Below are 27667 nucleotides of genomic sequence, written 5' to 3'. Positions count from 1 at the left end.
AGATTTAAAAGCTAAATTTACTTAAGAATATATAATTCTTATTTGCTAAGTTAATGTAATAACAAAACTATTTAGTCAAAACTACATCCTTGAAATACTCATGTGAAACATATGATTTCAACCCAAGTCACATGAAAGTCAAGGATCAGTCATGTGTGTTACATGACTAGTAAACATGTAAACACCATTTATAAATTAAAATTATAATTTAAATGTGAATAATTTGTCCTATATAGAAAACTGCACACAATTCATTTGGCCTTTAAAATTGACAAACAAAATTTCATATTCTTAAATTTTTGAAAAAGTTGCTTATTTTGTGTTAAGCATATCAGATTTTCTTTGTAAACTAGTTTTGTTCTGTTTAAATGAAATTCACTTTCAGGTATTTATAAATACTTAAAAAATGATTTTTACAGAAAATATTCTTCTAAATTAAACTTATCAACAGTAATTAAAATTACACTTACTGCTTTGGGTTTACTGTGACTCTTCTTTACCATTTTTTTGTTATTGATATGCTGTGATCATTTTCTACTTATAAACAAAGTTCCCTGAAAGGAACTGGTTTTCTGTTGAGAGTGGTAAAGGAAAAGACAGCATATGTTGATTGTGTCTAGGAATCAACTGAAATGATCATGTGTTTCCACTTACAGAAAATTGAAATATAGGATAATATGGAAAGAAGTTCAGTTATTATACTTTAATAGCCAAGCTTCATATCTTCCTTTAAAAATATAATATAAAAACAATTATATCTTTATTTTGTTCATGGGTGTATTTTTATTTTGTAATTAAGTAAAAAACAATGGAAAAGCCTGGAAAATAAAATCAACAAAATGTTACTGGTAATGTTGTGTAATAGTGAAAAATTCTATTAATATGATTGTCATGATAACTATTTTGCTCAGTGATGAATGTGTGACTACATCACTTTTGCTTTCCCTGGATGACCTAAGATGGAATTTTATTGCTCTTAGTGTTATTCCAATTCTGGGTGTGTCTTACATTTTGTGACAACCTACAATTTTAGCAGTTATTATCCTGACTTTCAAAGTAATTGAATACAGATTAAAAAGATGGTTGTTCTTTTAAAATTGCATTAAGAGTTGTATGTTAATTGAAATTCATCTATAACTAGTTCCTGTTAAAATAGTACAAATTTTCATAGGTTTGACACAACTATAAATTATCATTCTTTTCATTTATTTTATTAGATAGCATAAAATATTAGGTTAAATTGCAGAGAAACTTGATAGAGGTACTTCAAAAACTTTTAATTAATAACAGAGGCCAACAAAAAAACTTTGTGAAAACATTTTACTTGTTAATAGCTGATTTGTGTGTTTTATTTGGTGCTTAATCTGTATCTGACTTCAGTTTTTTCAAACACCCACTGTTTCATCACAGTATGACTTATAAGCTAGGAAATTGGGTAACATAGGATAAGTAAAAAATTAATGTTATAATATGAATAAAAGCTTATATTTAAGTATAAACATGAAAATACTTCATTACATAAGCTTTATGTGTCCATTGGTTTGTATTTACTTTTCCTCTTCTCCTTAAAATGTCTGCTATAACTTTATCTTGTATACGTCACTTGCTGAACTTCTTGGTGAAGTGATCAACAGTAGTTTCCCATCATATTGGTATTCCAACGGCCCTGATACCGTCTGTCTATCACTTTGATATCCTCATGAAAGTGTTCACCTTGCTCTTGACTGACATCTCCAAAATTGGGAAAAAATCAAGGTGACTGTTCAAAAAATTTACCTTCAGGCTCTTGATGAAAGTGTCGACCTTGCTCTTCACTGACATCACCCAAATTGCCTAGGAAAAAATCAAGGTGATTGTTCAAAAACTTAATCTTCAGGCTCATTAAACATCCTAACTCTGAATTTTTGCAACATGTTGGGTATAATATAAGAGGGCTGCTTTTTCAACCTCCAATTGTGTATCTAAGTAAACAAGAGATAGGCGGGAGACAGGTCTGCACATCATGTGATTACACTGCCCCCCCATCACAACTTGTTGCCATTGTTTGTTCCATTGCATCAGTCTGAGCTGAGCTACAGGCAATTAAACATGGCTACTACAATCGATGCTCCTGCAAAATGTGATAGGTTTTCTGCAAGCAGAAGGATGTAACAATACTGAAATCCATCGCAAAATGAGTCTAATGTATGGTGAAAACTTTACAGGAATGGTGTAGGGCGAACAGATATCCATGATGAATGTGGGCAAGGACGCAAGTATGTCACTACTGTATGCTTGGATGAGTGTGTTGATGATTTTGTCTGTGACTAACAGAGGTTTATAATAAGTGAACTTTCTGTAGAAATCCTAGAAATTTCAAAGCCTTCTCTATTCACAATTGTGACTAAAGACCTTGGATATTGGGAACTGTGTGCATGTTGTGTCTCAAAAATGTTGAGTGATCACAAAACACAGTGAATAGCATCAACCTTAATGTTTCTCACACATTAGAATAATTAGGTGAAGAGATTTTAGTCTATCGTTAGTGGCAATGAAACTTGGATCCAGTATGACAATTCAGAAACCAAAGAACAGTCTAAGCAGTAGATGCACACTTCTCCAAAAAAGTTCTAACAGACACTGAGCAACAGGAAAACAATGGCTACAGTTTTTTGGGACCATAAGGGTGTCTTGTTGGTGGATTTTATGGAGCTGAGGACAGCAATAACAAAGGAAGTTTATTGTGAATCTTTCATCACCTCCACAGAGCGATCCAGAACAAATGAAAAGGCATGCTCTCATCCAGTGCGGTTTTGATCCATGACCACATTGTGTCAACATGATGCAAGACCTCAAACAATTCAAGTAGGAAATTTTCAACCATCCACCATATAGTCCAGACCTAGCATGTAGCGATTTTCACCTCTTTTGAAAATTGAAGTTATGGTTGTGTAGACAACACTTTGCCACCAATAAAGAACTTTAGGAAGCTGACAAGGCGTCTTTACCCTACTGGTCGCAAACTTCTTTGAAGAGGGCATCGGAAGGCTGGTGCCACAATATGACAAATGCCTCGATCTTTGGTGATGATGTAGAAAAAGTTAGACACTACTCAACTTTTAATAATAATATCATTTTGTCAATTTATTTTTATAGCCATCAGAGGTTGAAAAAAAATCCCTCGTATATATGGTGTGGGTGGGTCCTTTCTGTTGCCCAAGAAATTGGTTACAACCTGCGTGCGTGATACCCAAGCCTCCCTTTCATTTAAATTCATTTTTGGTCCAAAGTTAAAATCTACCATCTTTTTTTGGATGTCAAGTTCAACAAATGTGCCTTCTTTTAATTTAGCTTCTGATAGATGAGGAAATTTCTCTTAGAGACACTGTTCAACTTCGGGTAAGGCTTTCACAAACTGTTTTATTAGGCTCAATTTCATGTATAGAGGTGGCAGGAGGAAGTTTTCCAGGTCCATGGTTATTGTGCAGAATTTTCTTCTCTCCAGGCTTTTAAGATTTTCTTGCAGGCCAATAATTTTTTCTGGACCGATGTTGATCCCTTGCCCTATTGTCCCATTCACATGGGACAATATCCATTTCCATTTTTTCCCCAAAAATGGAAATTTGGTAAAACCATTTTTGCTGGCCAAGAAGCATGATGCATGACACTTTTCTATATTCAATTCCAAATTCATACATCAAACTGGCAGTATACCAAATCACCTTGTTTGAAAAACAATTCAGCTTTTTCCTTCGTTAAGCCCAAATCCCTAACCAAATTATTTAGCTTGGTATTAGTAAACAACTTAAATTCAAATTTTTTGTAGTATATTGAAACTTATAATCTGCATCAGACTGGGCATCACTAGACATATCCATCACTACACATACCATCATCAGAAATCTCTGGTGGTTTAGGGACAGGACAATCTGGACTATGTACCGTATTATTTTTTATATGTTGTGTTGTAACCAGTAATATTAACGCTTCGAAAGTAATTATGACTAGAATGGTTTATTGGCTTCCTCCATATCATTGGAATAACAAATCTAAAGGTTTTTCTCCTTTTCAACCATTTTTTTAAGATCTTCAACACATACATAGCATACCTTATGTGCTGCCCAAGACTTATCTTGATCAAAAAGTTTAGTTCTAATGTATGAGAACTATGCTTTTTAATGAACTCTGTAATGTTTCTTTTTTTAATCACAAATTTACCACAAATATAACAAAAACTGTCAGGAAAGTTCTTACAGCCACAAATTAGTCATTGTACTAAACATGTGCACAAAAAGGTAGAAAACTGAGGTTGGGTTGACTGTAACAAAACAACTGTAAATAGTTTGTAGTTACGTGCATAAGATAAATGGGACCAGTGCCATCTGATTATAAACAAATTTTTACTGTTTTATATACCTAATAATAAAATTGAATAATAAGAAAATAATAAAATACCAAAAGAAATACCTAATAAGAAAATACCATTGAATTCACGAAAAAATCCATTTCTTAAAATATTGATGGTTAAAATGCTAAATAATGATTGGTGATACGGTGTGTTTATTGTTATATTTGGATTTAGTTCATCATTGGCCTGTTTAATATTTGCTGGTTCATTGTAACAGGTTTGGAAGACTCAATAATTTTGTAGAATAAGTTAGGTTTTTGTTGAGAGTAAGACAATTTATCATTAACACGTGTTGAACATGGAAGCAGTGTTCAAAATATACTAGTATCTTTTAAGAAAAGTTTCCTTTCATGTGTTGAGTAATGTCAGATTTAGAATTTTTTTCATAATCATTAAAAACATTTGTAGGGATTGTAATAGAATAACTTTTTAAATTAGTTTTACCCTCTGCTGCACATTGTGATTAGATTTGTAGCAATATACATTTTAATAACAACTAAGTTTATTAATAGCAAGTGTTTCAAATCCTAAAAGTATTTTCTACTACTAAAGTCTACTTCTATTGGTAATTGCCATTATTCATAATTTACATTTAACTTTAATTATAATTTTGGTTTTGCTAATTTAAACTATAAAGTAACTATTTGTTATAATTTAAAATCCTTTTTAGGGATAATTTTATGTTAATTTTTGTAATAACTTGTGAAATTGATAGGTAAATCTTAGGCACACTAAACAGATATTTATACTTTTTTTTTACCATTTGTTAAACTACAAAATTACTTTTTTCTTAAGATAAAGTAGAAAATTGCTTCAACATTAACAGAACACAGTTGGCAAGATATTTATTGCTAGGCTGATTTCAGGAGGATCAGAGCAGGAGTGATACGCTGAGTGAATCAAATGAGAGCCACTAATATAGATTTTTTTCACAAAACCTCAAGGTAACAATTGTGCTAATGAATGCATTTCAGTGTTGGGCAGTGGAATTACTTATTCAGTCTTCTAGATTACTGTGTAGTTATTTCACTTAACTTTAGGTGACAGTTTTTTTTTAACAAACCGTATAAGACTGTTGCTTAGGAGGGCATACTGTGTACATTATGTTAGATTAGAATTAAAAATAAAAAGTGTTAACATATATTTCTCTCTTGAAAATTAAATTTCTGCATCAAAATAAAATATGTTTAAAAAAAGATAACTTAGGGAACACTGAAAATTATAAAAATAGTATTTAGTAGTAAATGAAAATAAGACTTAATAAAGTATTTGTTACACCTCACATCAGTCATGCAAAGTAGATATTGTATAAAGCATAAAATGAGAACTTGATTGACTAGCTTTATAGTCTTTCAGTTAAGTTTCACTTTATTGGCACACACTACATTAACAACTTAGTAATGTGGGAAAGAAAAAAGTTGCAGATTTTTTTTAATATAAATATTGAATTTAAACTCACTAACATATAAAAGAAAATTTGAACTTTAAATCCTAGTGGATCTAACTATTTGAAAACATTGTTTAAACAACTGAATGATATTTAAATTTTCTTAGGCATTTTTATTATAGTAAAATGCATTTTCACATGAAGTTCTTAGAATGTAAAAGAAAAAAATGAAATGTACACACTGGCTAAATTATTGATACATGGATTCTTCTGATTTATTTTCAGTAACTTTCTTTGAACTAAGATGTTTATGAAGCCTTTTTCTACATAAAAACGTAATTCACTAATCCTCTCAAAGTCATTTCTTATCAGTTAGCTGATGAACTGCTATACAAACTATTGTTCTTGTATCGATGATCATTCACTTCAATGTTTAATAAAATTCTAATCTACCTGGGCTGTAGGTACTGGTGATATCATTTTTTTCCACTGTATTTGTTGATGTAAACTGATTAGCAGATTTAATTCTGAAAGAGTATAATACATGCCACTACAAACATTATTATGGTTGTGCTAGTGATAATAGCATACCACTGTTAGAGTTTGAAAACAAGTTTTAGTTATGTAAACTGTCATAGGCTGCAAAGCTGTCATAGTGACAATTGTCACAAAGAAGTTACGTTGTCATGCAACAACACTCCTTAAAGTTAAAAATCCTAACAGAAAATTTCTATATTGTAGTCAGTTAAATCCATCTAATGAAAGAAAATGTTTTGATTTAATAAAAACAGTTGCTTGTGAAAGAAAAAGATTTATATTTGTCATAACTAACTGCATTACATTATTACCGAATCCTAAATAATTAAAAAAATCTTTTCAAGATTCTTTTTACTCCACAAATTAATAAACATATCTGTGCATTACTGGAGTTCATATTTAGTGTGTACATTGGAGCATCCAAAGATTGGTCATTTATCCCTTAAATAACTGCCATAGAACTGTGTATCATATTCTACTTGATTATTTTCCATTATGTTGTATGTTTAAACTAGCACAAACTTTATATTGTTTGGTGATGTGTAACCGAAATTGAAAAACCTAAAATACTTTGAAATAGTAAAAAATTTCTCTGAATTTTTTCATGCAGCCTCTTCATATTCCCGCCTTATGAATTGATGATTCCACTTGTGGAATTGAGATGAATAATTTGGTACCTATTTTATGAGAATTGCTGTACTATTCTTGACTTAGAGGCTTACAGCCATAGTTTACTGTATACAATACTCTGCTGCTGCTGGATTAAAAAAAATTCAAAATTTTAAACTGGGTGTCACACTCGTTATTATATGCAGCCAATATCTACAACTAACAATTTTTTGGGGGTGAAATTTTCAGTATATTTGATAAACGGTTATGAACATATTATATGATTCAGATTTTAAATTCTAAGCATCTAAATTTGATGCAAAATGTTTATTGAAGATGATGTGAGTGCTACATTACTCTGAAATTTATATTTTCTCTGTGACTATAAAGTCATGTCGGTTAAGATTAAATTAATTGTAGTTACGCATAAAATTTTTATTTAGTGGCAGTAGAGATGCCTGTTCCTTCCATTTGTTTGAAAAACTATTTTTCATCATCAGGTTTACTAATGTTATCTTGATTTTTTTTTTTTTTTTTAATTTGTTTTGGACTGTTCCATAACGATCAGCTTGTAACTGTAATTGTATGATCAGTTTCTGTAACTATCAGCGTACATGTTAAACTGATCCCCACTACTAATATTTCTGTGTTGTCACTGTTCTTACCCAATCACATGATTGCTGCATGATAGCACTGTTTATTGCACTAATTTATGCCAAAGTATTAATGTAGCAAGGAGCTATCTTGAGTAAAATAAAAACAATAAGTATTATTTGATATACTGTGAGAAAATATTATTTGTATGCGAGATATAATGGGTCATTCAAATATAAACTAGAATTTTGGACTGAGGAAGAGTAGTGAATGTGTTGACTGCTGCAGTTGGTTGGATATGGGTGGAGGGGAGCAACTGGGACAGTCTTGCCCATAGGTCACATTCCCACATCAGTAGCAGAAGGTACGCAATGAATTATAATTAATTGGTCACCAACAAATGGGTCAAACCTCTGAAATATAAACTCGTACTCCGGACACAGTTTCTCAGGAGATGCTATCCTGTCAAAAAATCAGTGTTTGATCAAGTCAAAAAAATTTGAAGTGGCCGTGATGTTATGGAGAACAAAAGTCATGAATGTTGTTAATGGTGATACAATCAAGCCATTCGTGACTTTGTGTCTGTGACTGTCGCTGAGAGGTTGGCCTAAGTGTTGGGCACATCTTTTCACTGCAGCACAGAGAAATCTCTGGAAAGACATTGGCAACGGCTTATTGTGACCTGAGACGAAATGTGAGTCCACCACTACACTACAAAAAGCAAGGTGTGTTGATTGTTTTCCTGCATGAACAATTGTTGGACGAGATCAGGGCTGCTTATCAGAACAAACAATGCCGGCAACCAATTCACAATGTCCACCTTCTCCACGACAACACTCAGCCACATCCAGCTGCTCAGACTTGTGAAAACCCCCACTAAAATTCATTGGATACCTCTTGAGCACCCACTTTACAGTCCTGACCTGTCACCAGGTGATTTCCACACATTTGGTTTGCTGAAAGAAGTTTTAGGAGAAGAAAGATTCAAAGACTATGCATTATATGCACAATTGGTTGTTGGGGCAGCCATCTTGTTTTTTATGGGTTCAGGAAGTTACCTATCCAGTGGAAAAAATGTATTTCTGCTGACAGAAAGTACATAGAAAAATAAGGCTATTTATTTATTTTATTTAATATCAATAAAGATATGTAAACAAATTCTGGTTTATATTTGAGTGACATAGCATACATAGCATTTATTGTGCAGCAGATAATCATCTAGAATTGAGTTCGCAATTTTAAATTAACTTTGTCTAGTTCATTATATTAAACATTTATCATTTTTGGTTTAGTATTAAATCATACATTATGTCTTGTCATGAATGCTGTGCAATACATTATTTAACATTTATACATTAGATTTATTATTATCTCCAATATAATGTAACAAATATTTGGTGTCACTGCACCATTAAAAAAAAATTATACCACTGTAATTGCTTGATTTAAATGTTATTTTCTGCCTTTCCTAGCATTGCTACTCTTAAAATTCGTTATTGATGTGTTTCAGAGTACCTCCATTCTCAAAACTACATTTAGCACTTTAGGGAAATAAAAGTAGTTTTGAGAATGGAGATACTCCAAAAGACATAAACTACAAATGTTAAAGTGACAATACTAGGAAAGGCAGATAATAACACTCAAATCAATTAGGATAATCCTAGTACAAATATACAGTGTTATATTCTGAAAATTTTAACTGTAATTACACTTAAAACCACAAGTCTTTTATGTACGGTATGTTTGGAAAGTTACTGTGCACTACAATTATGGAAATGTAATGATAAACTTTCTGAAATGTTACTTTGTATTTTTATTTCATTATTTTATAGAAACTGGAGTAGTTTATAAAAGCAGTTGAGAATGACCTCCAACATCAATACAACGCTGCACACATTTCAATTTGTTTTCAAAAACTTTAACCAGCTTATGTACTGGAATGTCTTGTATACATGTGCTGTTTTTGTGGTTTTCAGTTTGTCAATTATGTGTTGTCTGTTGTAGTACACTGCTTATTTACTGCCCCCTCATAGAAAGTAATCTGGGGGAGTCCGATCGGGTAATCATGTAGGCTACAAACCTATTGAAATGATTCATTTACCAAAGACACTTTGTAAAAAAGTAATTGACTTGTTAGCTGAGTAAGTGCTCTGAGGTGCCATCTTGTTGGAACCAACCAGCGTAATTTGATTTCAACTTCTGTTAACTGACTAGAAGTTTGTTAAAATACCCCAACAACAATCACTATTAACTGTATTTTCAAAACTGATTGAATCCACAATGATTGTTCTACTCATATCAACCCAGACTCCAATTTTCGCATAATGTAAAGATTGTTCATGTAATTCATGGGGTTAATTGTCGACCATAGTCGTGTATTTTGTGAATACCCTCCCAGATGAAACCACACTTCATATGTAAAAAACATATTGTCAAGGATATGTATGGAATTTTGGTCAATAAAACATTTAAACCATTGACTGATTTAGTCGTTTGGTATGATCTGTAGGTTTCAGTTCTTGAACACACATTACTTTATAGGGGAAAAGTTTCAATTATTTTCTCACAGCTTTATGTGGGGTACCAAGTCTGATATTTTGCTGCTGTACTAAGTGTGCATTGACTTTGATGGACTTCTGCCCATAGCATCCAAAATATCAAGCAGGTTCTGTTTGTTTTGATTATCTTTCACTGATCAGCATCTTCAACAGAGCTTGTTGCCCAAAATTTTTCAGAACAGGAGTATTTGGAACTTCAGAAAACCTGTACTTCACTAAATCTGTATATTTGTCACCTTCATGAAAGCTGTGTTCAGCAAGATAAATGGATCCCTCTACCAGAACCATCATGTTTCTCATAACTATTAATTCTGATAAACAAAACTCGCACATTCAATCAGCTCAACAACTGATGTCTTTTTTTTTATTATGGAGCAACACCCAGCGAACTCACAGAGCACCCAACCTAAGTACATAATGCACCACATAATTCTAAAGCATACTGTACAGCGACTTTCCAGACACAATCTACAAAATATTCAAAATAAAGTATATGTATCTTTTTTTTTATAAGTATAGAAAAGAAAGAACACATTTTTGTTTAAGTTGTTTTTACAGATTTTTAGGTTAGTTGAAATGAATACACAATAATTAAATAGCAAATTTGAACCCTCTCTCTCATATACTTGTAGTCCTCTTCAAGTTCAGTGCTAATGATTTGAATTTTTCTAGTTGTTTATACTTGCAGTCATCTGAAGTACCACATTAATTATTTTTTTAAGTACGCTGTTTTTTTATGGATAAAATTCAAACTAACTGTAATTTGTTTTTGGTGTTACAAAAAGGTAAATCTAAGTATAATTTAATAAGGTGCCATTTACTTAATTCATTATCTAAATGTTCACAGTGACAAACAAATTAATCTGAACACAGGAATTTTTATTTTTAAAAGAAAAAAATGTTTAACAGTGAAACAATATTAATAGTTGTGTACTCCTTTGCTTTTGATCATCTCATTAATCTTCTTTGGCATTGATTCCACTAAGGTAAAACAATGATTTTGGATTTTTTCATCTCGAAACCAAACATTTATCACTGGAATAAATTTTCAATGGGATTCAGGTCAGAGGAGGAGTTCCCTGGCCACGAGAGCACTCCAGTTTTTTGGTTTTTGAAGAATTCTTGCTTTTTTTTACATGTGACATGGTGCAAGGTCCTGTTGGAAAACGAGTTCTGGGTTCTGCATATTTTTCTTTGATATTTGTTAATGTATTGGTCCAATTTCATCATCCCATCCACAAGCATAAGTGCTCCTGGCTCTTCATGTGTAAAACATCCCCAAAACATCTTTTTGGCTGGATGTCGAGGAGCTTGTTGCAGGTGTGCTGGTGTGGGGTAGTCTTCTCTTCTGCTCACTTATGAATGTAGGCTATTCTCTCCCCTTGGACAAAGAAATGCATCTTGTCTGAAAAAATAACTTTTCCCACATCGCAATTGTTCATTTCTTATGTTCCTTTGCCCATTGAAGTCTTCATAAACTGTGTCAGTAACTGCTTCTTTTTAGGTTTCCAAGTAATCCTTCCCACTGTCAACAATCTTCTACGAACTGTCATAAAAACATTAGTCCCAATGGCACTCTTGTACCTATTAAGGTCAACAGCTGACAATCTTGGATTAATTTTGCTTTTTCTTATTAGTAATTTTATCCTGTGTAGGTGTGCTTTTCCACTGACATTTTCCTTTTCTCTTTGGAGAGACAGAACCTGTTTCCCTAAATTTTTTCACGATTTCATTTACAGTACCAAAACCCACAACACCTACACTCACTGGCAATCTGTCTTTGAATCATTTGTATGTGTTGGGACAGAGCAACAATTTTTTACTGCTTTTGTGGTTTTATATTCATTGTATTAACTAGAAACGAATAACAAAACTTAATAATAGAAACTCACAAGATCACCAAAAACCAATTTTAAAAGCACAAAAACAACTAATTCTGTTTGTATATGAACTATCAACATAACCTGAAACACCTAACAGCAAGCAGTCTGCCACAGAATAAAAATTCTGTTTGTTCGGAATAATTTGTTCGCTACTGTATTTACCTCAATTACAACGTATTACTCAAAAGCTGCTTGTTATGGACAACAGTGCTAGATAATATCACTAATGTAATTAATTGTTTCTTTTAATGATGGAGGATTGGTGGTTTTTTTTTTGCAGAAACAAAAAGTCTGTAACATTATTTTTCTTTCATCTTATGTCATTAGCTTATTTAAAAAAAATTGAAGTTCATTTATAAAATTCTTATACATCACATTACAATTTAAAAATGGACAAGGACAATTGTCAATTTGAATTTACATGCTGTACATCCAGCTTCCCTCCAAAAAGAAAGCCATCTATTGATTTTTTCTGATAAAAGGTTTTAACCAAAGCTATTAACTTTTTTCTGCAGATTGCATAATATTCAGATGTGCTATTTACATAAAATAGTAATAGTGAGAGAAAGAAACGAATCTTGATTTCTTATCTCATGCAATCACATAAGTAAAAATAAATCTCAGGATTTAATATACTGGAATCTTATACTAAAGTTTGTATAAAAAAACCAGTGATCTTTTATTTTAATAATGGCAGTCATTATTATAAACAACTATAATAAAAATATGGGTGAGTTTAAGTAAACCAATTAATAACAATAAAAATCTCAATAAATAAAAAGTTCCAATAAAGAGCATCCCATCAAACCTAATCTCACAACATAAAAATATTACCTACTGGATGTTAAGTGTAAAATATCCTTCCATCTTAAAAAAAACTCATCTAAATATTTTAGCAATCAGTCATGGGAATAGAAGATGGAGAGAGAGTTAAATTCAATTAAATAATGCTGTTCTATTGTAGCATGCAGATTAATCCCAACACAGAATATTTTGTGTGGCTACACTGCTTGACCGCCACAGCCATTCTTTTAACCTCACATTGCACAGTTGTCTGTGCAATGTGAGGTTATTGTTAAGTTATTTAGCAGTTTTCTTGTTATAAACAGTTTTTTGTGAAAGTTTATTTCATTTTTTACTACAAAATCATATTTTTGTATTTTTTACTCTGTGTATCTTGAATATATAACAGTGGACTTAGCTACAAGAAAGTTTTTGAAAACTGTTTCTCTTTCTGAGCATACCAGTATGACAACAACAAATAGCTTCTAAGTGTGGTGATGGACTCGAGACAGTGAATGTTATTTTAAAGCATTTTAAAGAAACTGCTTCCTTTCCACCTCAAAGGAAAGGTAAATGTGATTTAAAAACAACTCAACTCATGATTGTTTATTATTGTAAAAAGTAAACTGATCCAAAATTATCTGCTGTGAGGTTAAATCGAGAATTAGCAGGCACATCAATCCTGCAGGGGAAGCACCCACCTTGTGAAGTTACCGGCTGCCACACCACTCCCTCCATTCTGAGCCCTGAGGGGCTTTACCGGAAGTTGTCTTTTAACTGATTACATCTGTCATCAGCCAGGTTTTGGTCAGAATGCCACTGATGTAAATGTCTTGGCAGATGTTTGCATCAGTGAAATACAAATCAAATTTTCCCTTCACGTAAGCCTCAAATGGACATCTTCACATCCAACCTAACATGATTCCCTCAAACTAACTAACGGAGACCGCAGAAGCGCGGACCCCTCACCTTGTCCAAATTTGACAATACCGTTCGTGACTGCAACTGCCTCTGTAAAAACGAACAAGTTGTAAGTCAAATCAGTGCTACACTCATACCAATCAAAATTATGTTTTATGCAACTTAGAAATTCAGACCCACACCCAATAAGTAGACCAAATTAGGTCACCTAACAAGGGAAACGTAACCTCATTTTGGTCCGTGTAGGAGCCAGGAAGAAACCCTGCACTCCCACCCGATCCCATCATGGAGCCTCACGCGGCATTCACAAGTCACAATGAGGGACCGCCACCAGTGGAACAAAGCCACACCCCTGATCACACAGGCCACATACAGTGCGACCACCCCTACCATTGGGAGCCCCAAATCGAACCGCAAACGATACCAATATAACCGTGGCACGATGTCAATGTGCTTACCTCCAACCAATCCAATGCCTAGGCCAGAACCCTACCCACCCACGATCCTGCCATGATTAAACTCCCTCTGCAGACCTACACATACACATTGCAAGGGAGCGAAGAAAACCAGCCACTATAGACCACTCCTTATAGATCATCCAGTTATTACGGAGCTCCAGTAAGTAATGTATTCTCAAGTTCCGTAACAGCTCGTGAACATTCGATCTCATATTGGGGACAGACATAGAAGACATGGTCCACTGTATCATCAGTCCCACAATCCTAACATTCACTCGAATCCACCAAACAAAACCTAGCCAAACTCGCCTAAAAGGCATCATGCCCAGAGAGAAATTGTGTGATATATCGATTGGGGGAAACCCATCTAATCACACCTAAATCAGACACTAGGAAATATACCATGTGTATAGCAACCTGTGGGGGATTCGTCTCACCAGAATTAGAAGGCAGTGGGACATGACAACTGTTAGACTCAGACTTCTTGCAGCTGGATGAAAAGCTTGTGGATCGGTTAAAAAACAACTTTTAACACCAGCAACATGCAAGAAAAGGCTCTTGTAGGCCAAAGCATAAGCTGAGTATACCAAGAATACTAGAAAAAAACGTTTTTCAAATAATCATATTTTTATATTAAGGGGCAAAGGGTTCCATATGTAACAGAAACATCAGATAAAAATATATAACTGAGTAATATCAAACAATCAATTAGAACATCCCCTGAAAAAAAAATGTTTTGGGGTTGTTTTTAATTTAATTTCTAAATATTTTATTATAATTTATATTGTATTCAGTTTTAGCATATTCATTTACTATATATTATTCATTAGCTTTATCTTTCCTTTGTGTATTTTTTATTCTGGTGTATAATTTATTTATTAATTTAGTATCACATCCATTATTTAAAGCTGTATATTTAATATTATTCATTTTATATTATTTTTTAAAGTATTTTTATCATTATTTAAATTAATTAAAGGTTGCCATTTTTTGACTCTGAGGATGAAAAGATTTAAATATATATTATATTAAAATGTATTCTGTTTGGTTGGCTTTCTGTAAATGTATATTGATTTTATTAATGATAATGTTTGTTAAATTTTATGTCCAGGTAATCAATGCTATTGTTATTTTCTCTGTTTAAAGTGAATTTAATATTATTATTTAAAGAATTAATTTCTTTAATTATTGTATTTTCTTCATTGTTAAATTGTTGGTTATATATTGAAGATTTCATCCACATGCCTTTTTTTATAAAATAATCTGATGCTTATTAATTGTATTGGATATCAGGGTGTTCACTAGTTCATTCATAAAGATATCGGATAAAATAGCAGAAAGTGAACATCCCGTACTTAAACCCTTTTCTTGTTTATAATATTTATTATTAAATTTAAAATAGTTGTATTTAATACATAATTCTAATAGATTTGTTATTTCATAAATTATATTTATGGTTTTATTAGTATCTATGTTTGTGTACGTATCTTTTATATCCAGTGTTATAAATTTGGTTGTATTATTTATATTTATATCATTGATCATATTTATTAATTCATAAACTGTTCTTTAAACTGTATTTATTCTAAATTTTAATATATTCTTTTAATTTATTAGGGGTCTTATGGACATGTTTCCTTTATCTATTTTAGGTAGTGCTTTTAATATTGGAGTATTAGTTATTATATTCCAGAATAAAAAATAAAATTACACATAAATGAAAAATAAAGCTAATGAATAATAATATAATAAATGAATACACTAAAATTGAATTCATTATAAATTATAATAGATTTAATAAAATATTTAAAACTTAAATTAAAAACAGCATGTACAACAAATTCAAAATACATAAATAATGAAGACCCTTCTATAACAATAAATCGAGGTAATAATTATTATTTACAAAAACAAGGAGTGTATAGTCTTAATTGCGAAAACTGTGACTTAAAACATATTGGAATGGCAAATCTCTTTCATTTGCCAAAAGAATTAAAGAACATAATTGAATTAAATAATAAAGAAAAATCTAATTTTGCCAACACATTTTAGAAACTGGTCATAATTATAACACTAACAAATATATTACAATATTAGAATATATTAATGATTATAAAACCAGTATTTAAAAAAAAAATTCATATAAATTTGAATAATAATAAATCAATGAATGAACAAGTCAATTTCAATATGATATCCTTTAAAAACAAATTATATAATTAATTATTAATAGGTTGGTACTATTTCATTTAATATTAAATGAAATATAACTATTATTTTATTTCATAATAGTTGTAAACATCTTACGGACTTGACGTTTAGTCTTATTGACGTACAAATTAATTTTATTTCTTGACAACAGAGTGTTATGAACAATTTTTAATTTAAATAAGATTATACATTTAAATTTGGATTAACGTCTTATGGGAAATCCGTAACGATTGAGTAATGGCTCTGAAAGTTACTCGGATATATATTTTTAAAATTGTTGCTAAGTGGAACTTTAATTTATAAATTGTATTAATATAAACAGTGCCAAATGCTTAGTAAATTAAATATAAATTTATTTAATAATATAAAATTTACATATTTACTGTGTTCTATAAGTAGACTTGCTTCTTACACAATTTTAGCTTTCTGTGAATTCTTTAAAAAGAATTAAAAATGTGGTAATGTAGTTGTATTTTTCCTTTTTTGAAAATACTGTTATTTATTATGTGTTCTAAATTACATGTTAAACAATTTTCTGATGTTTGTTTCTAGTAGTTTTTACTTGTATTAATCATAGGTGTGAAATCTTTGTGTTTGTTTGCTATATAAGTAGGAAACAGTAGTGAAATTTGCCATAGGAGCAGCAACATTCAGATTTCAGATCTGATATTGCATGAATTTTTTTCTTTCTATTAATAAGATTCAAGTGATTTTTCTCTGATAATTTTTTTGTGTTTGTGTGTGCTTAAAATTGTTAAAATGTAGCCGATTAAATTGTGTTGCTAACAAGATAGTACTAGAAGCTTATATTATATTTTTAAATAAAATAAAAAGAATGAAGTAGTAGCAAATAACATATAATGATCTTTTGTGCATGTTTATTGAGGAAATTCTTAACAAAAACACCTCTTTTCACTTAATTCTTTCACAGCTCAGAATAAATTAGTTAGGAGAGCAGAGTATGTACAACTCCTGCTTTTGCACGTGTTTACTTCAGAAGAGCTATTCGTGCTACTTGTATATATGTGGTGCCATATGTTAGTTAAACTACATTGTTTTTCTACTTGTCAAATCAGTATAATAGATGTGTATAATTTTATTTAGATATAATTTTTTTTTTATAGGTTGCAACACTAGTATGTCAGACTATACTTTCACGTGCAATAATATTTGCTCTGTAAACAATGCAGATTTATATATGAATTTCAGCAGCAGATTTGTTTTTTCCTTTAGTATTTATTTTTTTTTAGCATTTTATTTTAATTCACTCTTCAAATATTTATATACATTAATACAGACACAAATAAAATAACCACAGATAAATACAGACACAAATAGACATGCTATGTAAACCCTGTCTGTTTCTAAAGTATAATTGGTGGTAAAGTTAAACAGTGCTTTCTTAAAAATAACGTCTTTTATAATTAACACAAATCTATGCTTTTTGTCAGAAATGGTCGTTTTGGTAATTCACGTTCTCTTTCCCAGCCTTACCACTGTTTTTGTATTGCATTCCATTTTTTATTTTATTTTTAAGCTGGTGGATTTTTATACAACATTAATAACAAGATTCTTCTTTTTTCAAATTGTAAGTTTCTGGTTAATGCAGAAACAAGCTTTGTACTGCATATCATTTTAATAGTTTATACAGAAGTGGTACTTACATACTTGTCATCTTTCACTACCATGCCACTACCTGACATTGATTTCTTTATAACTTTTTTTATCTTGATCAGTTTTTATGGAATATTCTTTGAGTGCAGATGATTGCGCAGTTAGTAGCATCAGCTCTGTAAGATTAGGAAACTGTTCAGAATATTTAATTTGTATCTTCTCTTCTAATGTTTTATTTTTGAATAGTTAATTGTACAAATTAAATTCTGGTCAGTTAATGAAGAATTTTTAGAATTTGTAACGCTATTTGTAAGCAATAGACCGACCAACCAATTTTTTATTGATAAATGTAGTGTCTACTAAAATGCATAAAATTTTCTATGTACATTTTAGCTGTTTTATTATTTACTTTTATTTGTTTCAGGATGGCTTTGCACCACCAGAAGAAGCTGATAATGATGGAGTACATCATGAAGAAGAAGAAGAATATTGAGTAAACATATTACTGTTTGTGTACTCAGTATTTTAATTCGTAACTATGTTAATGCGATGACATCGGATGGAAATTATCAGTGATGTTTCTGTTAATGTATTTATATATAGCACTGTTGGTTTTGTGTAAATTATTGTTAATATTATTATTATTATAATAATTATTATTATGCTGATAATGAGTATTAATTTTTCTGCATTTCTTGTATTGGCTTTTGCTATTACTTATTTTGGGCTTTTATGTAGAGATAAAAGACCAATACATTCACTTGCCTCCAATTTTAAAATTAAATAATTTCTCTTTTAGGAAAAAAATTAAAGAAGAAATCAGTGACTATGTTATATAAATTATTCCTATCATACTTTTTATTTTTTATTTATAGGTTATTGAAATAATTATATATAATAATAATAATAAAAATTACACTTTTCAGTCCCTTCTATTAAATTAAGAATTGTTTATTCTGTACTCTTTCTTTGTGATTCCTTACATTCAATAATATGCAGAATGTTGTGAGAGTATATTTTTCTTCAAGACTGTTTATCAATAAATTAAAATATTTAATTTTATATGAGTAAGTATTAATATACATTATTAGATGACAAAATACAATAGATTATGTTATCCCAGTCTTATCTTTAAGTTATTGAGCGAATTAAATTATTCTATTGTAAGATATATATTGTTCTAGCATTAATTATCTTAACTGAAACAAACTAATTTTTTAATTTATTTACCCGGTTTAAAATATATTTTTTTTTAATTTTCAGTCAGTTATGATTATTATCAATGTTATAATTATTTTTACTACTACTATTGCTTAATGTTACTTTAAGAGAGTTTTTTTTTATATTGATGCAATAAAATGTTTTGTAATTAATCATGCGATCTAAATTTGTAATATCTTCATTGACATACTCCTTGCAGCTGTGTACATAATTTTTTTTCATTTGTATATCAAGATAATGCATTTAATTTTGAGTATATTTCTTATTTTTATAACTTAAATTAAATGAACTGTCTTTAAGAAATGATATAATACAATAAAAACACAACTAGTGAGAAAAATAATCATATTTCGTATAGAAAGAATCTATTAGATATTCCAACTATATGCCTTAGTTTTTATAAAATTGCTTAAGTTTTAACAATCTATGTGCTCAAAATAGTTAAATTACTTATTAAAACTATTATAAAGAATCTTTTTTTTTTTAATTCAATTTTAGTACTAAAAATAAAGTTTCTAACCTTTTGAGTTCTGAAAATGGATACCATTAAGCAATTTTATTCTAATCTTACAGTGTATGGAATGGATGTTTAAAAAATATATTCATATCTATTTTAGAACCAAATTCTTTTTAACTGATCAACGGCCTGCACAACAAAATATGAACTAGATTCCCAGTGGTGAAGAGGCAGGAGAACCTGGAGTGGTTACTTGGATAAATTACCCTGTAGATTCAGAGGGCAAGATAACAAATCCATCATTTAGCTTAATCTGTGCAGCACTCATAATGCAGACATTGGATTTTTTCTGCCAGTAATCAACTACATGCAAAGACCAAATTAGCCTCAGAGTGGAACAGACATCGGCTAAAAAAGGGACAGGAAAACTCATAAGAGAAATGGATTATGGATAAATTAGTTATAGTTATAGGTAGAAGGAATGCTCAGTCAATAGAGAACAAGGAATATTAAGTAGCACATATTCTAAAGGAGAAAGAAGTAGAAGTTGCATTCATCTCTGAAATAAAAAAGAAGCAACATGGCAATAAGTATACAGAAGATTATGTAATGTTTTATAGTGGTATGCAACAGAACCAATGGGCAAAGGAGGATATATGTTTATTTAAAAAAGGTTGTAAAGTTGAATCATGACATGAATATATCTCTCGTTGAAGAATGAATCTGAAGATTTTTTTTTTAATGAAAGTCTTTAGAAAATAGTAGATAAATATTCCAAAGTGTGATGAGATAGTGGTGATCTGGGGATTTAATTGCTAGGAATGGGACCTATCCCTGGTTGTGTATGTAGTTTTAGTGGAGGTACAATTAATGAGAATGTTGAAAGACTTTTAGTTTTAATGATTTAAGTTTCAGAATACTTTCTTCAAAAACGAAAAAATTTCATATATATACATGGACAGCTCGAGGTCATAGGTCAATAATTGATTACTGTGTAGCAAATAAGAAATTATCTGGGCAAGTTGTAGAGGTAAGAGTATATTGACCGTTCAGACTACTATCTCTTAATCAGCAAGAGAGATATGTGTACAGTGTACAAGATGGAAAGTCGATGTCTAATGTCTAACAAAAACATAAAAGAGAATGGAGATATAGAGGAAAGTGGAATAACTTGGAAGAAGCTATACATAAAATGTCTATGGAGGTTCCGGGGGAAAAGAGGAAAGGTTAAAAATATGGATAGAGAAGACTGAAAAGGCAATAAAATAGAAGAATATTGCTTACAGGAATTTTATGTAACCCCACAGTTAGAAACAAGTACTTGTATAAAGAAAACAAAATATTGCTAAGCAAGTGGGAAAGGAGAATCATAAAGATTCATGGAAAAGATTTATTGCAGTGATTGAAAATTGTTCTCATGGACAACAGGATTTTTCTTGCAAAATATTTAAAACCCTATTTAATGAACAGCTTGACTGTCAAATTAAACGTCATTGGGAAGGAGAAGTGGATGGAGCATTATAAAAAATTGTGGAGGAAAAACTGCCTTATAGGACACCAGGAGCTAGGATGATATAATTGTGGAAGTGACCAAAGCAGTAAAGGCTTTGAAGAAAAGGAAAGCAATTTGTATGGAAGGATTCAATGTGGAATGTTTGAAATATGGTAGTATTTTATTACACCTAAGATTCCTTTATCTGTACATGTGTTGAAAATAGGGTAAGTCCCTTTGAATTGACAGAAAGCAAAAGTTATCCCATTATAATTATAGGGGCATTTGTAATTTGTGGGATGGTATATGTAAAATACGGTAGGATCTTAAATGGTAGACTTAAATCTATAGCTGACCATGTTATTAGTAGAGACCGGATTATATACAACATAAAATGCTTGAAATATGCATGAAAAGTGTCAAAATATGCAACTTTAAGTAATAAAAAAATAGTAATAGTAGTTTAGTTTTTTTATTTTAAAATCAGCATACAATTAATAAGTAGTTGAATAACAGATCGATAATTTTGATAATTAACAATTATTTAACATTTTGTAAACGTAAACAATCGTGTACGGTTCCCAATGTTTCATAGTAAGATTGTGTCTTCGATCACTCAGAATAATTTAATAAGTGGAAAAGGATCTTTCCACATACACTGAGGTCACTGAGTATTTGAATTTGGGTGCTATATTAGCACTTATTGTTTCTGGCAAAAGTTCACCCCATCCCATTAATAAAACTAACAATTTTATATAAAGGTTCAAAGCTTGGGTTGTTGTTCAAAATCTTTTCAAATTTCTCTTAAATTTATATGGGAATACCTCTGGCAATGTGGAATTCATTTGGCAAATTTTATTCATTAACTGAATAGATTCAGTTAAATTCAGTTGGTCAACGCCAAACCTTGAGTTTCAAGCTTTTTAATACTGGCAGGTATGTACGAAAAATGAGTGGTAATCACAGCTATATTTTTTAATACTAAAATTGTTAAATGCTTCCTTGGACTGACAAACTGCCATAGCCTGTGCACTATCAAAGTCGTTTATTACACCTTTGATGGCCTTGAAATGTTCATTGAAAAATAGTACAGCTTCAATCCACATTCCCCATCGAGTTAACCACTGGTTTGGGAGATAAAGGCACATTCGGCAGTTTTTCTTTATATGCCTTATTGCGAGCAGGTCCCTTAAGAAACACTTTATTTTTTGATGAAATCAGTTTATTTACATTCCCAAACGTGGATCGTATTTCTTAAGCGAGTCGATGTACTCCATGAGCAAAGCATATGTCACATGAATCAAATTGGGATAAAATACTTCTTGAGGGCTTTGGCTGCCTTGACCATGTAGGGAGTAGCATCTGAGAGAAATATAAACACTTCATTTGCAGAAGATTCAGGAAATATTTTTTTAATACACACATTCACAAATGTGGCAATAGTGTAGAATGATGATTAGTCTTTTCAAGGCCTTTGTAGGCCACCAGGTAGGAAGAAGAAGGCTCTAGTTTTAATGCACCAACAATTAAATTCGCTATGTAATGGCCACAACCATCAGTAGTTTCATCAGCTGAAATCCAAATAATGCTATCCTTGAGTTCATTGCATATTTCTTCCAGAACATGTAGGAAAATTGTTGGTATGTAATCTTTACGCAATGTTGATTCATCTGGTATATTTTGATTCAAGCAATATTTTCGCAAAAAATCTTTGAAGGTAGGATTTGTAAGTTTGTAAGGAGGAATATTACTTGTAAGCAATGCTTCACATAAATCCTGCTAAAGTAGTTTTTTTGTTTACCTTTGGAAGTGAAGTCACTGCTACTTGCCGCTTTTATAAATTGTTCTCATGGGCCTTTCTTTTACAATCCTGTGATATGAAGACTTGTCCTGACATGCTAGTCTATTTTAAGCTTTTTTGTGCATGAAATATTTTTCCTGCAAACTTAACAATAGAAAACATTTCTGTGGTATGCAAGTGTTCCAGGATAGTCCACTATCTACGAAGAACTTTTTTTGGTAGGCATGGTACACATTAAACCTTGCTCAAATAAATAAAAAAATTAACAATGCAATGAGCACATCAAACAATAATGTGCACAATTTAATTGCCTGATGGGAGAAGTGCTGCAGTAGGTGAGTGCGATGCAGAACTGTATCGTCCATCTTTGTCTCGCATGATTCAGTTTTATTTGGCCTCATAATATTATCCTACCAAAACCATAGACATTTATTAACTAGGTACCCTACAGAAAAATATTGTAAATATACTGAAAATATGCAATAACTGGTGAGAATGGGCTTAATATGCAAATGCATATAATCTGGTCTCTAGTTATTAGAGAGGAGTAGATGAGGATCAGAAAAGGTCACTTAACGACAGATATTGTTTTCACTCTGGACCAGATTTTAGAGAAGAGAATTTAATTTTCAAACGTACGTACCGTTTGATGATAATGAAAACGCCTTTGATAGTCTGGACAGGAAGAAGCTATCTATTAATTAGAAGAGGATTCTCTTTCGATCTTGTTACAGCCATTAACAGTTTATAAGGACATTATGATAAACATTTATATAGGTAGTCGCCTAACAAAGGCTGCTGAATCTCTGATACTTGAATACATATTTGGATGATGTCTTCTGTAAGTGGTGACAGGTTTTGACCCAGGGATACAGTTAAGCACAGACGTATGTATTAATGCTTATGCAGATATGATAAGATTTAGGAAACATAAGATAAACTGCAAAAGGGATTTTCACACTGCAGAATATGCAATTAGTACAAATTAAGAATGTCCATACAAAAGACAAAAGTTTGGCTTTTTTTAGGAAAGTATCTGATAAGATGGAAAATTGTACTCAACATTACAATTCTTGAGCAAGTATCCCACTTTAAATATTTAGGTTGATACATCTTTCCTCAAAAACGAACATGATTAATAGATTTAGACATATCTGTGGGACAATATAAAAAAATCTTAAGGATAAAGTTTTCTGAAACTATGGTAGTAAAATGCAGGCACTTTCTAGAAGAGAAAAGTAGCTACTGTGTGCAGCGGAAATGAGGTTTCTCAAAGCAGTAAAGGGATGCAGTTTGCAAGATAAATTACTGAATAAGAACATGAAAGGAATTAAATATTTTTAATATTGAAGAAAAACGGTTTATAAAAGAACTGGTGTGATTACTTAGAGCGTATGTATTAAGAACATTTTCCACTGCAGGTGAGAAAATTCAAACCTGAAGTACATCAGTGTGTTGTACAACTAATGAGGAGATTGTTCTTGGAACAGGAATTGTTGCATAATCCGTGAAGAAGGTTTTCCTTGCATTTTGTCATTGTTATTAGATTTCCATTTCCATTATTATATGTTTATCAGTTTAAGTGATTTAAAAAGTAAGACAAGATATAAATGTCCCTGTTCTCAACATATGAATCATTAACATTTTTTGTACATCAGCATTATGAGTCAAGGTATTTAATTGGTTTTAAGGTGTTTATCAAGATTTTTAATTGTTTTTTTTATATTTTAGTTTATATGTTTCATAATTCAATCGTGTCAATTATTAATTCAATCAATTTCAGTAGATTGATTTATTTGTGCCCTTATACAAATCAATAATAGTTTTTTCTTAAAAAGGGTAGCCTGCCACTTATGGCTTAGAAATTACTAATTTGTAGGATGTAATTGCTTTCTTAACTTTTAGATTTGTATTTTATAATGTTAAATAAGCATAAGTGAATTTTGTTTGGATTATGCATGTATAAAGATTGTCCATAAAATTCTAAAACTTTTTAAATTGTGCAGCAGGTTGCACTACTAACAGAAGAAAAAAGTAATAGGGCATAATCTCAGTGAAAACCACAATGTAATATTTTGTATAGTCTTTGTAGTAAGCCTGTTTGTTTCAAGAGGACTGAATAAGTAATATTATCTTGACTTAATGAAAAATCTTCATGAGGCTATCAGAAAATGGTAAATGGCCTGAATCTTGGAAATCACAAACCAATGGATGCTCCATGTTGACAATGTACACATGCACAAATCTGAATTAGTCAGTTTTTGGCAAAACACTAGATAAATAATTTCACATCCTTATTAACCTGATCTAGTACCAGTTGACTTTTTTATTCCTGGAATTAAAAATGATATTAAAAGGTCAATGTTTTCAGTAGACTGGATAAAGGTAAAAATTCACTAGCCAATCTGTGCAACGTCTCAAATGAAGAATTTAGAAGTGTTTCAAAAAATGAAAGAAAATGGGTTTAAGTGGAGAGTACTACTTTGAAGTCGATAACATTGAATAACTTCTAAGGTAAGAGATCATTATCTATTTAAAAAATGTAGGAATTTTATCGACATTTTGTAAGTGTTGTTTCACAATGAAACAGAAATAATTTCAGAATATGTTCTGCTGTTGAACATAAAGAAAAGAATATTCATATAAATGTAAATTTAAAATCATTTTGTTATAGCTAATGAAAATTCTCACTCTCTGTTTTGTTCCCAAGGCTATTCTGAGTACAAGGAAAATATTAGCGGTTTTAAGTTTTTCAGCCTGTAAATGTTTTTGAATGGATCATACAGTTGTATCTTCCAGAAGTAAGAAAAAAACTACAGTTAATAAAATAAACTAACCTTTTTTGGTTTGATATAAGAACTCTGTAATAAAACTTCTAGAGTAAGAAATGTTATGCAAATGAAGTCAAATAAACGCAAATAAAAATTTAAGAAACTTTCATTGTGAAACAAAATGAAGCACAAAATAATTTATCTTCATCAAACAAAAAAATTTTGTTAATTTTTCTGTTTGGAATCTTGTAGAGAAATTTTTCTGAATAAGCATATATATTTTTATATAGTGCTCATCTCCATTAAACGTCTAACTTTAGTAACAAAAATAATGTCCAGAGGATTAAGTCTTCTTGTCCTCAAGACACTGTATAACAAAATTTGAACTACTGCAATATTCCAGCCACTTTCAAACATGTTCTACCATAAAAAAATTAAAATCCATATTGATTCCTAAAGATTTAGGCTTTCTTGTTTACACATTCTATTCTCCAGTTTTGTGAAGTACTGCAGTATTCGACCATTCTTTTTAAAGAGATTGTCATTATGTCCTCCAAAGCACTAATATTTCCCTAACCCCCACCAATTAGGAAATAATACTATTTTTGTTATGTATTTTACCTTCATGAAAAACGTTTTTCCCCTAAGGGCTTCAAAGTTAAAATCATCAGAACTCAATCCTTTTTTAAGTGTAATATATATTGGCGAGCACAGAAAATTTTATGATATTAAAAGCTTGAGCACAAGTACTTTTAAGACTTAAAACCCCCATAACAAAAAAAAGTGGGATATTGAACCAATTTTCTTTGACACATAAACCCTAATGATGTCAAAGAGTTAAGGAACTCCTTGCTTTCATTAAATTAAAATTGAAATTTATTATTTCCTGCCTTCAAGTTATGAAAATGAATATTTTATCTTAACATTTTTTCCAAAACACTTATTTTTTGACCAACTAAAAAATTCAATGTTGTCAATCGTCTATAAACCCTTCTAGGTTATACTCGCCTAGTGTTCAATTATAAAAATCTGGTTGGCTTTGCTGTTATAAATAAATAATTGTTAAATGTTGATGTATCTTTTCATATTTAGTGATAAAAAACAAACTCATGTAAACAGCCCCATTTTGAAATACTGCCATAGCTAATTTTTCTTTTTCAGCATAACGGTTTGTCCCATTTGCAAATAAAACACAAGTATTTAGTATAGCCTAACAAAATAGCTATAACTTTCAAAACACCACGTGTTTCAACTGTTTTTTATCATTTATTTTTTTCAAGAATGTCTTTCATCACATCATATGTCTTTTCAAATTAATACCATAGCCGATTGGTATCAAAGGTTATTTGTTATTGTTGTTTAGTAGAACCATTTTTAAACTATTCGTGGACGAATTTATGAAAATGCGCCAGGCCTCAGGTTTGTGAACTTGCCCTAAGAGCAACAGAAGCTCATCAATATTTGTGCAATAAACCAAATTATTTTCATCAATAAAATACTGAGAAAGTTTTTTTGTTGGCTTCGAAAACCCGAAACTTTTGTATTTTTCCGTAAATTCCAACATTGCAGTCTTGATTTTTTGATAAATTTAAATCCCTAACCAAGTCATTTAATGTAAGATGTGGCTTGTTTCGCTGCTTTCAAAACATACATTCAGGTGGCTCAGGAAATGGAATAATTTCACTGTTAGTTACAGGTCTGTTTGCAAATTCCAATGAAGGATATTTTACAGTATGTTTTAGAAATTCCAGACACACTTGTTAAACAAAAGTAACGATCTGTTACATGATCCTTTAGTTCACGCCAAACCATAGGTATACCAAATGGCAAAGCCTTCTGGTTTACCTCTCAGCCATCCTCTTAAATATACAGAACAATTGGTGCATACTATATGAGGAGCCTATGTCTTAATCTGATCACCAATTTTACTGTGAAAGTACAAATTATATGCTTTTTAATTAAAGGTGTAATTTTTTTTGTATT

At 30.9% G+C, this 27667-nt stretch overlaps 1 protein-coding gene across 3 annotated transcripts in view; it reads left to right on the top strand.

Moving 5' to 3' along the window:
* Window positions 1–19323, top strand: part of Eb1 (microtubule-associated protein RP/EB family member 1) — a 67013-nt gene extending 47690 nt beyond the window's left edge. For 2 of the 3 annotated variants that reach the window (XM_075360783.1, XM_075360785.1), the window contains exon 7: window positions 18367–19323. In XM_075360783.1, coding sequence (XP_075216898.1) covers window positions 18367–18435 — 69 coding nt within the window. In that variant the 3' untranslated portion in view covers window positions 18436–19323. Of the gene's footprint in view, window positions 1–5253; window positions 5346–18366 lie in introns of those variants that run through there. The other variant, XM_075360784.1, reaches the window with a different exon arrangement.
* Window positions 19324–27667: the final 8344 nt, after the last annotated feature.

The sequence above is a fragment of the Lycorma delicatula genome, chromosome 3 (genome assembly GCF_047948215.1).
Source record: "Lycorma delicatula isolate Av1 chromosome 3, ASM4794821v1, whole genome shotgun sequence".
NCBI classification, from domain to species: domain Eukaryota; kingdom Metazoa; phylum Arthropoda; class Insecta; order Hemiptera; family Fulgoridae; genus Lycorma; species Lycorma delicatula.
This window is presented reverse-complemented; position numbering and strand designations above follow the sequence as displayed.